Raw genomic sequence first — 16,878 nt, forward strand, 5'->3', positions numbered from 1 at the left:
GAAGTTATTCCCTCCCTAGTGACTGAGGCTGCATCGCTACCTCCGCTCGCTGAGGTTTGTGATCTCTAAGGCTGATTAGACTTCTGGCTCCTGCCACTTGATCGGGTAACCAGCACAGAGCTATTTTAGCCTTTTTTTCCACCTACAGAGACAGAGGAACTTGTGCACATCTGAAAACAAACACACACTCGGTTGCAGACCTTCTGTCTTGCACGTCTTTATCGCCCTGGCATCTGACATTGCAGCACTCTGTACACAGCTTAATTTTAACTGCTTGTATTGTTGATATGTTTTATGGGAACATTAAAAAATTTGTCTGTTTTGATATATTGTAAAACACTGTTTAAGAACTGAAGGTTACCCAGGACACCAAACAGCTTATTGTTATGATTTCTTTTGATATTTTTTTTTTTCTCTTAAAAAGGACAAGCTGATGTTATTTAGTTAATTTACACTAAAACGAAGAACTTGGCTGGAGTCAGGGGTTTAAGTGAGACTGAATTCAGTCCACTGGAGGCTTTCTGAGCTGCAAACCAGGGTTAAAATCCAAGCTACTTCATCCTTTGCCCCAGTTCCCCAGTTGACTTGGAAGTGCGTTTCCTTCTCAGGAAATTAGTCTTTCAATGGGCTCATTTGCCCGGGCTCTTTACCCTTGCCTCCTTTTCCACCATTAAGCATTTCCTAAGGGCTAGGAATTAACTGAGCTACCTGCAGGCAGGTAGCAGCTCAGACACCGGGTATGGAGAGACCCGGGCATGGAGAACTTTTCTGGATTAGACCTGCCTTCCTGATCCCAAACCTTTTAGCTGGATTAGCCCCGTGTTCCTGATCCCAAACCTTTATTTGAACTAAGCACATGAACAAACACAAGGTAAGAACAGCCCACGGGACAGGTTCCCGTGCACATGGGAGCCCAGGCCCTGAGCTGCATCGATGTTTTTTTTTTTAACCTGTGCTCAAGGAAATGTTTGTTGGCTGCTGAAGAGCCCCTTGGGGCGTGAGGCGAGGTGTGTAGGGACCACCTCCCACCCCGTGCCGGCTGCCCCCATCTTTGAGGCACCAGGGGGAGGCTGCGGGGAGGCCTGGCGGCTCGGGACGTGCTTGGGCAACGCTCTCAGACACCGGGGCTGACTTTGGGGTGCACTCAGGGCTTGGACAGGGGGCTGCAGGCTGGAGCCATGTTGTGTTTGTGCGACTTTCCAACCCTTCGCCCCTCACAGCCGCACCCGCGCAGGCCTCGAAGGCCCAGCGGGGGGCGCCCGCGCTGTAGGCCGCGGCCTAGGGGGGGGCGCGTTACCATGGCAACGCCCGGCCCCTCCCACCCCGTGACGCAACGACGCTACGCGACGCCGCGCGCGCTGATTGGCTGCATTTGAATCCGAACGGGCGCGCGCCCGGAGGCAGCGCCCAGAGCGGCTCCGGGGAGGCCCCGGCCTCGACCCCCGCCCCCCCCCTCACACCGCGACCCCCGGCCCGGCCTCGGCCTTGGCCTTGTCCCGTCCCCGTCCCCCCCCCGGCGCCATGAAGGCGGCGTAAGTCGGCCCCTGACCCCTCAGCCCCTCGTCCCGGCCCGGTTCGGTGTGGTTCGGCCCCCCCCCGGCCTTCCCTGACGCCTCGCTCCTTCTCCCAGTAGGGCCAAGACGCCGCGGAGGCCGGCGCTGAAGAAGCCGCCAGCCCCCGGGCCCAAGGATCCCGTGGGGGTGAGTTGAGGGGGGGGCGTGGGTGGGAGGGGAGGGCGGGGGGAGGCTGCTCGGAGCGGGGTTGGGTGCCCTGAAACCCCCCCAGGCATCCCCCGGTTCCCCCCCACATCCCCCCCTTGGCCCCAGTTCCCCCCCCTCACACCCTCCCGTGCCCCTTCTCCCGGTTCCCGGTCCATCCATCCCCCGATCTCCATCCCCTCCCTGTTCCCAATCCCTCTCTGAGCGCCCCGCCGGTCCCTTTTCTCCCTCCCCCCCCCCCCCTTTTTCTGACCCGTCTCCCCCCCAGGTGTACTGCAGGGTGAGGCCGCTCAGCCGCCAGGACCAGGAGTGCTGCATCGAGGTGATCAGCGAGACCACGGTGCAGATCCACCCGCCCGATGGGTACAGGGTATTCCGCAACGGGGAGTACCGAGAGGTAAGGGCCTGAGGCTGCCGGGGGTGGGCAGCAGCCCCTTCCCCCCTGCCGGGGTTCCCCTCGGGCTCGTGGGGTGGGCAGCAGCCCCTTCCCCCCTGCCGGGGTTCCCCTCGGGCTCGTGGGGTCCACCACAGCCTGCGGGGCAGTGACCATATGGTTGGTGTGCTCTGGGAGCCAGTTTCCAAATTCAGAATGATGAGGGGACACCAGGATCAAAAGTCACACCAGGAAAGACTTAAACTGGACATTAGGAAAAAATTCTTTACCATGAGGGTGATTGAATTGTGCAACAGGCTTCCTGAAGAAGTGGTTGATGCCCCTGTGCCTGCAAGTGCTCAAGAGACATTTGGACAATGCCCTCAGTAACATGCTCTAACTTCTGGTTAGTCCTGAAGCGGTCATGGGTCAGGCAGTTGGATCTAATCTTTGCAGGTCCCTTTCAGCTGAACTATTCATCTCTAAAGTAGTGAAATGGCACAAAGTGGGAAGTAGGAAGCGGGTCACTTATTCCAAGTTTGTGCTGGTACTTGACCAATATCATGTTTCCTAGGAAAGAAGGGCTTAGGCTGCATGCACAGAATGAGGAGCTGAAGTGCTGTAGTGATGAACGCCATTTGGTTGTGAAACAGTAAATTACAGGTTCCTAGCATGGGGATGTAGCTCTCAATGAGGCTGTCTTTGGCTTTCTGTGGATAAAATGCAGTGAATGCTAGCTGGGATGCAGGATACTTTGTTTCTGATTTCAGTATGGAAGAACCTTGAAGTTTATAAAGTTATCTTCAAAGTCCTAAATAAAATCGGCAAAGATTTAAAAGTTTTGTAAACAAACCTTTACACAAAAACTCTTAGTTCAACTATTTATTTGAATAAGTGTTTTGATGAGAAGTGGCCAGATTGATCAAAAATGTATTGAAAACCCATCCTGGACCTGCCTGGAAACTGAGGCTAGGCTGGAAAAAGACATGAACTTAAAAGAAGATGATTAAAACCTGGAACAATCTGGATTTGGGCATTGTGGATGTTGCTTTGCTCAGTGCCTGCATAGATGATGATTTCAGCTCAAACAGGAACTTGAAACTGAAAACTGTTGGCATGGGAGGTCAGGCTGTGTGATCGTTCCAGTTATTGGGGACTAAAGTTCTATAAAAACTCGACGGTTGCTGTTCTTTGTTTTGCAAATCTTATTCCTAGACTAGTTGTAGTGGAGCAGCTGCGTGTTCAAACACTGGTGTGATCCTGAAGTAGATTTTGTCATTCTGTTAAGCTGATGGAAAGCTGCTCTAAAGAGTGAAGCATTTTGAAGCAATGGCTTCTGGACAGGGAAACAGAGGGTTTAGGGCACTGTATTTTCTTTGCTTCAGACGCAGTATTCGTTTAAAGAAGTGTTTGGCACCCTCGTCGTTCAGAAGGATGTTTTTGATGTGGTGGCTAAACCTCTGGTGGAAGATCTCATTCGTGGGAAAAACGGTAAGGAATTACTTGTTCTCTACCGCTTCAGTGTGTCTGCCTTTCCCTTTTTTGTTATTGCTGCGATTTTGCATATTTTAAGGTTTCTTAGCTTGTCTAGGTAAAAATCTAGATGCCTTGTTTGCAATGGAACAGTTGTGGTTCAGCTCCCCTGTACAACTACCCTGGAAGCTGCTCTTGTTTTTCAGTACTGGTAAACTTATTTACCTGTGTTATGGAGTGTGTGTTATGTGCATCAAGGAGTAATCTTGTACAGTGTTAACAGAAGAAGCATTTTTTCTGCAGAAAGGGATGATTTATTCACTTAAAGACTGACCGCAGAAACAAATCAATCTGTCCCGGTTACAGTTTGATGTCTCAGTGTTGGTCCTTGAGGTATCTGGCTAACATCAATCTCCTCAGTAATATCCAAAATAAATCAGGTCTCTGCACATGGGGCTTAGTGGCTTCCTTCCATTCTCACTTCCAAATTCAGGAGAAGTACTGTGACTTGTAGTTGAAGTGTGTCTCGATGAGTTGGTATTGACTAGGAATGGCTGTTGGTGGGCTGGGATATCTGCTGTTAGCTGCTCCAAAGGAGTCATTGGTTTTTCCCAAGTGTATTTTACCCAAGACAGACGGAGTGTGAATATAATCCAGCTTTTCTGAGACTGAGCATGACTGCAGGACTCTTCTGCCTCTCCTAGGTCTCCTTTTTACCTATGGGGTGACAGGCAGTGGGAAAACACACACCATGACAGGGTCTCCTGGGGACGGAGGACTTCTCCCCCGGTGTTTGGATATGATCTTCAACAGCATAGGACCGTTCCAGGCCAAGAGATTTGTGAGTAGTTTTGCATTTGAAAAAGATTAAAATGTTGAACTCCTGTCTTAAAAAAACAAACCATGAGATTTGAAGAGGCAGGCCTGATATCTAGAACAGACATTCCAAGAAGGTCTGTGGTCTGGTTGTCCTTGTAATTGTCATGTATTCTTTAATTACTTGGTTTCCTGTGGCTTTTGTATCTTGTGACTAGATTTCATTCCTCGTCTAAAATAATTGAGGAGGTGCTGTTAAGTTTTTCTTGTGGTAAAGCATCTCTGATTTTTTTTTTTTTTTTTTTTTTTTTTTGCTACCTAAATATATTTGAAACAATACTGGAAGTGTTTTCCTTTTGTAGTATTCTAGCTTGGAAGCTTCTATGAAAACTTTGTATTTTGGAAACGACTGTTAGGTGTACGTGGAATTAGCCAGCACTTCAGGTGTTAGTGAGGGGGCGTGGTATTTGCTGGTTGCCAGACAGCCTGATCAAATAGCTTGTCTTCTGCTGGCCAACACCTCATGTTCTCTAGTGTTTATCATTGCATTGTCTGAACACGTTCCCTCTTCAGGTTTTTAAGCTTGATGACAAGAATGGTGTGGATGTTCAGTGCGAAGTAGATGCTCTATTAGAGCGACAGAAAAGAGATGCCATGCCTGTTCCAAAGACTCCATCTGGCAAGTGAGTAACTATTGTAATTTGTTCTGCACATTACTTCACGTAAATGTTATTCTGGAGTTGTGATTTAAAGTAATCTTGGTGTCTTTAGCCTTCCTTTGAAAAAAGAAAAATATCTTAATGAAAAGTTAGTATGTTAGTATATTCTTTTCATGTGGTTTGAGCAATTGCATAAATAAGTATTTAAATTGTCAGACTTAGAATCAGGCAGCATAAGGCTATTTTTTGTACACGTTTTCTTGTAAGTAAAATGCTGTGATTTGACAAAGTAGTGATACTGTGAGCTTAACCTTAAGGGTGTTTTGCAAAAAAAAGTGATATTGCTGAATGGTGGGTGATCCAAATGCTAACTATCCAGGAATTTTGCAAGGCAAAATTCTTACTGCAACCAAGTACAGCACTGCTGGATGGAAACTTATCTATTTTAACTTTTTTAATCTGATGGGACTGCAAAGTGATGTGTTGCATTTAGTTTCTAATGTGAGCTTTTCTGTACTTGGATCGTGCCACCTGTCAGTAGACTTGCTTTTTGACTGTAGTCACTGTTTGACATGACATCTGTCTGTGGATGCTCCTTGTAATCACTTGTATGTTATCAGCAGGCGCCAAATAGATCCAGAATTTGCTGATATGATAAACGTGCAAGATCACTGTAAAGTGGATGAAGTTGATGAAGATAATGTCTACAGTGTTTTTGTTTCTTATATCGAGATCTACAACAACTACATATATGACCTCCTGGAGGAAGCTCCCTTCGAGCAGATAAAACCAAAGTCAGTAGGAATAATGATATTTGTAAGCTTTGGTGATGCTTTTGTGAGAGCTATGTTGTCTTTGTGGCTGTTGTCTTGTCAAGTTAGCTCAATTCATTCATGTGAATTGCTTCAAAAAAAAATCACATGGAAAAAGGTGATGCGTAAGGAGTCCAGACAACAGCATTTAACTGTGCCAAGTACTGGTGATTGTTCTGTCGATGCTAAGACTTAGTGCTCCCTTTCTTAGTATAATGGGAGGCAAGTAAATATTTGTTAGGCAGTGTTGTATCCTGCTGAGGTTCTAAGTCTGTTCGTACTATTCCTAGCTGGTGAGTGCAGCTTGAAGAGTAAGCCATTCCATGGCTGACATTTTTCTCTGGATAACTCTATTGGGCAGAAGTTGCTATTGTTGTTTTACAGTTGATGTAAGCTTGTGTATATCTTCGCTCAATGCCAGTCATTTCTGTAGAAACAGAAATGAATAGTCTCATAAGCAAATTTCTGTTTTTTTTGGGGGGGAAGGTGTGTACTTGGCTGCTGTCTAAAATCAGTGAGTCTTGTGACTTTTGGGAAAAGAGTTTGCAAGTCAAACTTAGTTGAACGTATTTTTTAATTCTAAATCCATTAAAGAAAACATGCATATCTACAGTACATGTGTTAATTAAAGAGTTGGCTGATCTATAAGGACCAACTAGAGCAAAACAAGCTATTGCACCAAAACACCGAGAGCAGTCTCCGGGGTACTGCTTTGAAATGAGTTTGAATGTCTGAATGCTTTTTAAAGAAGAATTAAAATTGGGTTTAGTGTCTTGCTTTTGTCCAGAAATCAGCCTAGGAAAAATCTTGCATTATTTCCAGTTATGGAAGCTGCAGTGCATTAAATATGAAATGATTTCAGGCAGGCTGAATGACTTAATATTTTTTAACCCTGTTTTTTTGGTAGGTGGAACAGTTGCAACACTCCTGTGCGAAATGGTGACTTTATGTATGTGCATAAGCATATTCCCACTATTGAAAAGTGAAATTTACTTTCAGTAGAAGCAGAAAATAGACTGACTCTCTCTCTTCTTGCTTAACTAGCAAATTTAGACTGCTCTTGAGGCCATCTTGCTTCTGTATGAGCGTGTGCATGTAGAAAAGCAATAGCTGCCCTTCAAACCAATGATTTCTAGTAAGAATTGCAATTAAACGTGGCTTCTAAATTAAAGCAGTAGCTGAAGTGTAACTAATCCTTGCTGAATGTGTGTCCCTGTACTTGTACTTCCTCTCACATCTGCTGTGTGGATAACTGATGTGTTCAGTCTGAATTTTGTACTTAAAAGAAAACTTGCTTGACATGTAGTGCTGCTGTGTATACACCTGCACTCAGTTTTATTGTTCTCTCTCCTTTGCCCTTAAGACCTCCACAATCCAAAATACTTCGTGAGGACCAGAATCACAATATGTATGTCACAGGATGCACAGAAGTAGAGGTGAAATCTACAGAAGAAGCTTTTGAAGTGTTTTGGAGAGGTAAATGATCTTGAAAAGTAACTGAGCATATTTAGTACAGACATGTAGTCTTCTACGCTGCCACACTGAAAACAGAACTGGCTTTGCTATGTGGGAAGTCTGTTAAATGAAGGAGACTTCTGGAGGGAATGTTTTTTTCTTTTTAACAGGTCAAAAGAAGAGGCGTATTGCAAACACGCAGCTGAATCGAGAATCTAGCCGATCTCACAGTGTGTTTATTATAAAATTGGCTCAGGCACCCCTGGATGCAGATGGAGATAATGTGCTGCAGGTGAATTCTGGGGCAGGCTATTAAAGAAGAGCTGTGTGTGTATATGTATGTGTATGTAAGTTAGAAAAAGAGAATCTTGTAATATGGCCTACTGAAACAGTTACCTTGTCTCAGAAATATGCATCTTGATGGTTAGAAGTTTCATTTTGAAGTAAATCAAAACTATGACATCTCTGAAGTCTTTAACAAAGTTAGTCTCATTCTTTAACAAAGAATGTAAGAATTAAAGACTTAGAGGCTTTGAGTGAATGCACTTATTACAATCTGGTGGCCTAAGACAGAAAGGATTTGATAAAACTTATTCACACAAAAAAGTGGTGCATAGTTGGATTGTGAGGTGTGTATGTTTTCTTCCAGTGCACTTTAAAATGTAGGGAGTAGAATGCTAACAATTTGCCTTATGTTTTGTCTGTAACAGGAGAAAGAACAGATCACTTTAAGCCAGCTGTCCTTAGTTGATCTCGCTGGAAGTGAAAGGACTAATAGAACAAAAGCTGAAGGGAACAGGTTGCGAGAAGCAGGTATGTGCTGTGTTTAGAAAACCTGATAGTTTATATGCTAGAATAGGTTTACTAGGAGACAACACTAATGTAAAGAAACATTAGGAACAATGAGTATTCTGTTATGATCAGTGATTTGGCTTGACAGTTGTAATCCTCCAGTTTGGAAACTAGAAGCTTCTTCATAGAAGTTATTAAATTCATGAATGCTTCAGATTATTTGGAATGATTATTTAACAAATATAACTTAAGGGTCTGGGCGGTTTATCTTTAAGTAGACTGCCAAATAATTTGAGAATGTGATCCAAATAGCTGCTTACAGAGCTTTTTTGTTATTTTTAGGTAATATTAATCAGTCACTAATGACATTAAGAACATGTATTGAAGTTCTACGGGAAAACCAGATGTATGGAACAAATAAGGTATATAACCCATCATCTAATTATCTTTTGATCTGGCAAAGAGCTGGTGTAACATAACCTTACCAGAGCTTTCTTCTGCTTTACTTTCAGATGGTTCCGTACAGAGATTCCAAGCTGACTCACCTCTTCAAGAACTATTTTGATGGTGAAGGAAAAGTGCGTATGATTGTATGCGTTAATCCTAAAGCTGAGGACTACGAAGAAAGCTTGGTAACTTTCTTGCAGTTCTTATCCTCACCTACTCTTGTCTCATGTTCATGACTGAATTACTGCACTTGTTTAGTAGGTGGCAGGAATGATATCTTTTGTTGCTTGGACACTTCAGGTAATCAGGTATAATACTCTAGGGCAAATGTGTCCTCTAAATCTTACTTGTCCACTTAAAGTACAACTACGACTTGCGTGTAATATAGGTAGGAAGCTTCTCTTATTTATAGCTGTCTAAATAGTCATATCTAGGTGTTTTATCCCCACTATGGCAGTACTTTCTGGAAGTTAAGATACGTGCACAGTCAGGTTTGTGATCCCTTGGAGGCTGAAGTAGGGAAGATCTTACTGGTAAGATTTTCAGACATTCAGCTTTAGATTCCCAGCCAGGTATCTTGCCAAATAGTTGAGATTATAGCTTGTTAATGTCTTTGCTAGAACTTTTATTGATCTAAAATATCACTTTCAAATTTAATTTGGACTGCTGTAGTTTAATTGCTGAGTTTGCTTCTGTTCTTTTGCAGCAAGTCATGCGTTTTGCCGAAATGACCCAGGAAGTGGAAGTGGCAAGGCCTGTTGATAGACCTCTGTGTGGCTTAACACCAGGGCGGCGCTTTAGGAATCAGGCCTTCAAAGAAGAACTTGCGCGGAAGTTGGAGATGCGGGGTGGCCCCATCAATGGAGGTAAATACAAGAACACTGGGTGTTTGCAGCACTGGCTTGTGCTGTTCTTAGGGGATGAAGGTTTCCTTAAAAAAAAAAAAAATATTATTTGAGCTGTAAAGACACACAAGGAATTGCATCAAACTGTTGGTTGGGAGCTTTCTCTGTAATAGTTACAACTGAATTGCTCTTTTCATACAGTGGTGCTACTTATGCAGTAGTTGGGCTTCACTACAAATCTCAGAGTAATTCTTTATTGGTGATGAGTTGAATTCATGGTCCCATTACTGCAGCTCTGGAAAAGAAATTGTGCTGAAGATGAAACTTCGATTTTTATTTTTTTGAATGCTCTGGATCTACTTTAGAAATCAAGAGTTGCCTGAAGGTGTTATCAGGGAGTGAATCAAAAATATCACACTTAGTCTTTTCTCAATACTGTCATCTATTCTGAAAAACATGTAGTTTTAGTTATTCTGTCTGCTTTAGAATACTGTGGAATGATCTGTGGCTATGCATTGTCAAATGGAAACTTTCTGCTCTGTAGCTTGCTGACAGACTTCCTTGGCTTTAAATCTTACAGAAACAGAAGAGCAATCTGCTTCTGAGATGTTTTTGCAGAGCTTTCCTCCGTTGCCTTCATGTGAGCTATTGGATCCTAATGATGATCAAACACTTCCAAAGCTTATTGAAGTCCTGGAAAAACGCCATAAACTACGACAAATGTTGTCAGATGAATTTGCCAAAAATGGTAAGAATTTTAACATTGATGTGGAGTTAGATTTTTTGGATGCCCTTGTTACTACTGCAGCATCTCTTCTCTTGTCTAGATTGAAAGCTTGAAAAGAAAACTTTGAGGTAACAGAGTAGCTGGTAGTGTTAAGTTGGTAGGAGAAGAGAACAACTCCTTTTGATGCTATGGGGATAGGGAGAGAAGGTAAAGTGTGTTGTCTCTCTTGCAGTGCTTGCGTTTAAGACGACGCTGCAAGAATTTGATTCCAGTGTTATATCCAAGGAAAACTATATTCAAGGAAAATTGTCTGAAAAAGAGAAAACAATAGCAGGACAGAAAATGGAGCTAGAACGTCTGGAGAAGAAAATTAAAACTTTGGAATACAAGGTTGGTTTTTATATTGCTCTAAGCTATACAACTCCTAAGCACAACATGCATTTTCTCTCTCTTGTTTGGCAAGCTTCTTGACATCAGAAGTGCTTGTAAGATGGATATTAAAGACAAAGTTAAAAGTACTTTGTGGGAATCGTTTGTAATGAACACTTCTAGCATTCTGGTTTTGCTACTAGAATCCTAGAATCATTTAGGTTGGAAAAAGCACTTAAAAAGGTACTTAAGATCAAGTCCAATCATCAACCTAACACTAGCACGTCCACCATTAAACCATGTCCCTGTGTGCCAAAGGTGAGGCCTTTCCTAATACGTTAAGAAGGGCAACTTTTAAGAAAGTTGTAAAATTTGAAACTTTCTGGAATCTGGACGACTTATCTTATGTATTGGTACAACAGCGAATATATTCTAGCACATCTTGACCTGTTGTTCATCCTTTCTTCCTCCAGATTGAAATTTTAGAGAAAACTGCTACAATTTATGAAGAAGACAAGCGTAATCTTCAGCAAGAACTGGAAAGCAAGAGCCAGAAACTGCAACGTCAGGCTTCTGACAAGCGTAGGTTGGAAGCACGACTGCAAGGCATGGTGGCAGAAACGACCATGAAATGGGAGAAGGAGTGTGTAAGTACACTGCCATAAATACTAGAGCTGTCTAACGGAGCCATGCTGAGAGGAGCTGGGGAGCTTGTTCTTGTGAGGGCTTTGAGTGTGTTTTTTCTTTCGTAATAGCGTTAAGATTGAAGATGAGTTTGTCTTCTTAATTACTGACTTGAACAGACATTTTCATCTTAACTTTTATAAATGTGGTATGATAGGATAAATTCCTCAAGGGCTTGTGATACAGCTAGAGTAGCTCTGAGTACTTCCATTTTGCTTCAATATCTAAAACTTGTTCTTCTGGGTTTGTGGCTCTCTGGGGAGTGATTCTTTTCATTCTGTCAATTGTAAGTAGAAGCCTAATATTGGACTTTTCCTCCTTATCCTCATGTAAACTCTCGCTCAGATATGCCCTTGATGAGCAACAAGCAAAGGAATTCCAAAGGATTACCTTAAACTACTGTGGTCCTGTTTTCTGCTTCAGGACCACTGATGGAGCTATAGTTAGACAATGCTTCAATTTGCCACTAATTTAGGAAGCAAAATGCTACTGGTTTATAACATGGTTTATAAGCATGGTACTGGTTTATAATCTGAGAAGTCTGTCTGTTTAGCTTGATTATTTTTTGTAGCTTGTATCTAAGTGGGGGAAGAACTTTGTTTCCTGTTCAAAATTTCAGCACTCCTTGTGCTTTTGTTTAACGTGCTTCATGCTTTTCCTCTCTCCCCTGTCTAGGAGCGTCGTGTAGCAGCAAAGCAGCTGGAAATGCAGAACAAACTTTGGGTCAAAGATGAGAAACTGAAGCAACTGAAGGCCATTGTTACTGAACCAAAGAATGAAAAGCCAGAGAGGCCTTCACGAGAGAGAGACAGAGAGAAGCCTATTCAGAGATCCGTGTCTCCTTCACCAGTACCTGTAAGTTACCTTTAAAGTGGTCCTTCATATGGGGACAAACACTTATAAGAATGAACTAAAATGCAGACTGCTTTTCTTTAGCGGCTAGAAAATAGTTTCCAAGCACAGAATTTGGATGACTAAGCTTCCTTTGAATTCTTCCTTCTCCTCTTGTATTTATCAGTGTGCTTTATTTGTGCTCCTGTCTCCTGATGCTTCTGGAACTGGAAAAACACAATTCTTAATGGTGTCACTGTGACACAGGAGCTCCCCAAACCCCTAAGCTCAAATAGCTGAACTGAATACTGACAATATGCAGAGTGACACTGTTTGATTGCCTTACAAGTTGACAGTTCTGTATGTTCATTAACTTCTTTCCCATTCTCTCTAGCCTTCTAGTAATTTAATCACTCAAGTCCCTAGCAGCCAGCGGCTCGTGAGCAACCCCCAGGTGCACAGACGTTCTAATTCTTGTAGCAGCATTTCTGTGGCTTCCTGTGTTATGGAATGGGAGCAGAAAACCCCTTCGCACAAGCATACCGGTGGCACTTCTAATGCAAGGAGTAGACAACAAGAACCAGAACAAAGTAGAGACTATAACACCTCAGACAGAAGGCGAGGGATGTGCTGGACTGGAGTCATTGAGGTTCCCAGACGTAGAGATGAGCTAGAAATAGAAGAGGATCAATGCTGCAGGGTTAGTGCTGATCCCGTCAAAAGCTAAATGTAGAAACGTAGCATTGCTTAGTCTGGCTCAAAAGTTCATCACAACTGCTCTCTTACATTGAGCACACTGAAACAGGGAAAAAAATCAAAAATTTCTTATAGCACAGTACTATTTCCTTGTCTTACTATTATTCTATTTAAATTCTTAATTCGGCGTTTAAATTTTTTAAAAGCAGTGAGTCTGTTTCCTGTTAGTGTGTAGATAGCTCTTGGAAGGAACTCTGAACTAGCTAGACCTTTTTCCTAGCTATGAGTGTCTTTGTTTTAATTTGTCTGTCTCTTCAAATCTGTCTTGCAGCATGCAGTTTACCATAGTCTGGGCAGCTTAAATGGTGGTCTTATGAGCCATATATGCAAATGTCTACTGGAAATAGAGCTTGGGCAAATGTCTCACTTTCACTGTTAAATTCAGCTCTCTTAGAATAGTTCTCCTAAATTTTCCTGTCTGCGTTAAAACTGTGGGGCTTTGCTTACAGCTGGGAGATGATTTTTTCATTAAATTGTTGTGTGCAAATATTTGTATTGGTGCTGTCTCTATCACATCATAGCTCTGTCGCAGTGGCTCAGGTAAATCCAAGAGAATTGTACAACACCCTGCCCCCTCCAATCAGCCTTCTTGAGAGAGCTTCTCAAGGGGGAGGAATTTATGGTAAACTCTTTTTTTGTCAATGTTTTCAAAGTTTACTTGCCAGCCCTTTGAAATGTGGGATGTGTGTTTAAGCAGATGCTATTCCAATTAACTAATAAATGAATCAGCAGCAGAGTAAGGGCTGTATGTGGTCTCTCCCACTGTAACGTGTGACTGGTAGCAGTGTCCTCTCTTTAGAACATAACTTCTAAGGCACCCTGGCAGAATTATTTCCCCAGCGTGCCAACCAAAATAAGTACTTGCCTGCTAAAAGGGGGAGGAGGGGATCTTGAGGGTTTTCTCCAATTTTAATTTAAACTTTTTCTGAAAGCCATGTGTCTCTGTGTACATTTAATTTTTAAGAGCTGCTTTATATTTGTAAAGGGCAAGGCCCATCTCAAGTCTATTGCTAAAAGAAATCCCAATTGCTTCTCATAACCTGAAAATACAGTGGATGGGATTTGCTTTCATAGCTTTGGGTTATCTAACCTCACTCTGACTTAGAGGTCTGTAAAAATTAGTATATAAATGAGAGTCTGCAGTACTTCTCAAATGCCTGCTCAAAGGTCTTGAAGAGACCCAATTTTTTAAACAAGTTTCCTGAATTTTCTGGTTTTCCTGAGCAACTGAAAACGTTCATGACCATGAAATTAAAAACGTACGAACTTCAATCACTTCTCATGGATTTCCAACAGCTGAGCTTAGAAGCAGTAACACTAGCACAGGGGACACTTCCTTTTTCTCTGCTCTGTAAGTATTATGAGACCTAGCATCCTGTAGAGATGTTGGAAATCCATACTCAGCCTGCTTCCTTTGCTACCTCATGAAAACTCCTTGATCCATGAATGAATCTGGGGAAACATTTCCGAATTTCTTTTTTCAGGTTGGTTAATATGTTTATAGTAATCAGACTTAATCTGGAAATTTAGAAGTGCTACCAAAGATGAAGATGTTCTCTCTGTGGAAACTTTACTATGTAGGGAATGCAACTGATTGGATAACACCTAAAATTTACAAGGAATAGGAATCGGCACAGAAATCACATTTAAGAATCCTTTAAGAGGCTCTCTGTAATGCTGCCTTTCAGGATGGATTCCGAAAGCAGTTCGGGAGCGAAGCTTTGAACTTCAGATAAATGCATCTTAACCAGACCTGTGAAATTCGCTCTGCTAATGATATCCTTTGAGATGTTTCTTGTGTGCTGATCTCTTCTGATTCTCTTCCACTCTGATCAGAACGCACCTCCGGTTCGTCTCAGGCACAGACGGTCGCGCTCAGCTGGGGAGAGATGGGTAGATCATAAACCACCTTCTAATCTGCCCACTGACACAGTCATGCAGCCACATGTCCCTCATGCCATCACGGTAGCGGCTGCAAGCGAAAAGGCACTAGCTAAGTGTGACAAGTACATGCTGACGCACCAGGAGCTAGCCTCTGATGGGGAGATTGAAACCAAACTAATTAAGGTAACGCAAACACCTTCGTAGTGAACTTGTGATAACCCTGTCAAATGCTGGATCTGGCAATGTATTTGTGCTGCAGGCTTGCAGAAGGGTATGATGCTTAACTCACTGTGCTCAGGGATCGGATGTGGAAGTTTGGTGCAGTTGGATTCAAGGGAGCTTTGAGAGTCTGGAAGTGCTCTTCTTGAACTTTGTTGTTACTTTATGCCTACCATTAGAAGCTTGTCTCTCAGTCACCATTTTTCCTGGAAGTAATTAAGTGGTGTATCGTGTGTCCATGTCGTTCCCTCCCCCCTGTAAAACACAATAATCTGTTTATAGTGGAAATTTCTTAGACTTGTGGCTGCAGCTGATCTTGTGGAGTCAGTCTTGTTGGAGCAATGTTATTTGATTTCCATTAGTGGAATAAGTAAGCTTGCTGCAGTGATGGATGCTCAAATGCTCCGGAATGTAATTCCTAATAATCAAACTAACAAGCAAATTGGTGAGATCACCTAGGCTTTGAACACTAACAAGGGTTGTGTCCCAAAATGCTGACTGTGCTTACCTAAGGCAAACTGAGAGCTCTTTGTAATTCATAACAAGAAGCTTTTGGTTCATTTTTCCTTTGGTTATGGGCCTTCCAATACTGCCTTGTTTTTATTTTGAGTTTCATTTTAAAAAAAAAAAAGCCCTCACTCCTGTAAGGTAACCTTGTAGGTCTGAGCAGTCTCACAAGGTAACAAGCCTGTTCGTGCTGTTGAATGGAAGCATTGAAACTGAGCCTGTGACATGATTTCTGCGTATCTTATAGCAATAACTAAGTGTTGAGCAGACAAATCTCTCATAGTGACTGTTCTCTGCGTATCTTGCATGATCATCAGGGTAGATGATGTTCATTGTGCCTAATCCTACATATAATGGGGGAGAATGTATTTGTGCATGTATGCTTACTGGCTACTAACCTGAAAGGAAATTATAGCTGTAAGCACTTAATTTTTTGTGTGGGAACTGGCACTGTAGCTGATGTAATGACTTAATAGCTGTAACTTGTCAAATGATTTTGGCTTCCAGGGTGATGTCTTCAAAACCAGGGGTGGTGGACAGGCTGTGCAGTTCACAGAAATAGAGACACTGAAGCAGGAATCTCCAACAGGGTGAGTTCTTAACTTTAGGCTCTGACACTACTTCAGTAGTGCACGAGTAACTGATTCTTGTCCGAATGATTAAATAGCAAAATGTTGTGTCTAACCTGAAATCATATAAAGGTAACCTGGAGGAGCTTTCAGGTACTGGAGACGCTGGTAAGGCTGATCTGTTGATGAGAGAAACATATCTCATTGGAAAGTATGAAATGTATTCTCTTGTGTTTGAGAATCTATCAAAATATGTAACTCTCCAGTAACGTTTTTCCCCTCCTTACTCATCCTTCAGTCGAAAGCGGAGATCGTCGCCTTCTAATCCTGATCCACCAGAGGATGCTGCAGACTCTGAATGGACGGATGTGGAAACCAGAGTAAGCTATAAAGGAAGGGGGGAAGGATGGAATGTGTCATGTTTGATCTGGATGAGGATTTTTTAATGTTGATAGCTAGGTTGGGGTTAGCAAGAGAACTAACTGCCTCTGTGTCTTCGCAGTGTTCTGTCGCAGTGGAGATGAGGGCAGGGTCTGCCCTTGGACCTGGGTATCAGCATCATGCTCAGCCCAAGTAAGTGTCTCTCCTCTGTAGTTTGGGCATTGTCTACTTTCCTGGCAACATCTGAAGTGAGACAGCACTTCTTTCCCCTTGATATTGCTGCCCTTCCTGCTTTGAGTTTGGGATGTGCTTTAATGCTTTAAGGTGAACAGGCTTGTTCAGTTCTTGGAAACCCTGACTGCATGAATCTGTAGGGGACTGTCACCCAGAAGACATGTTCTTGCGTGGTCTCTATAGTCATTGCAGTGAGCAGAATGTCAGGGTTTGATCTTGTCCTTCTGCAGCAAATCAGAGTGGACTAATGGGATTGTAAAAAGCTGGGGACTGCAGCATGCCTGACAGGCCAAAATTGGTACAGGGTTGGCGATGGCAGTGGCAAAA

General features: G+C 42.8%; 1 protein-coding gene across 1 annotated transcript; it reads left to right on the forward strand.

Annotated features, from left to right (window-relative positions):
• Positions 1-1,521: 1,521 nt before the first annotated feature.
• Positions 1,522-16,513, forward strand: KIF23 (kinesin family member 23; the record flags this gene model as incomplete). The annotated part of the gene is made up of 23 exons (XM_084293553.1): positions 1,522-1,532; positions 1,634-1,700; positions 1,987-2,115; positions 3,477-3,582; positions 4,269-4,405; positions 4,954-5,063; positions 5,663-5,833; positions 6,759-6,800; positions 7,215-7,327; positions 7,477-7,598; positions 8,017-8,119; positions 8,441-8,520; positions 8,611-8,730; positions 9,252-9,411; positions 9,971-10,138; positions 10,350-10,507; positions 10,960-11,133; positions 11,846-12,025; positions 12,396-12,701; positions 14,594-14,824; positions 15,875-15,957; positions 16,235-16,316; positions 16,439-16,513. The coding sequence occupies 23 exons, from the start codon at positions 1,522-1,524 to the stop codon at positions 16,511-16,513; spliced, it is 2,928 nt and encodes a 975-aa protein (XP_084149679.1).
• Between the last annotated feature and the right edge of the window lie 365 nt (positions 16,514-16,878).

The sequence above is a fragment of the Netta rufina genome (assembly GCF_964035555.1).
Source record: "Netta rufina genome assembly, chromosome: 11".
Taxonomy (NCBI): Eukaryota; Metazoa; Chordata; class Aves; order Anseriformes; family Anatidae; genus Netta; species Netta rufina.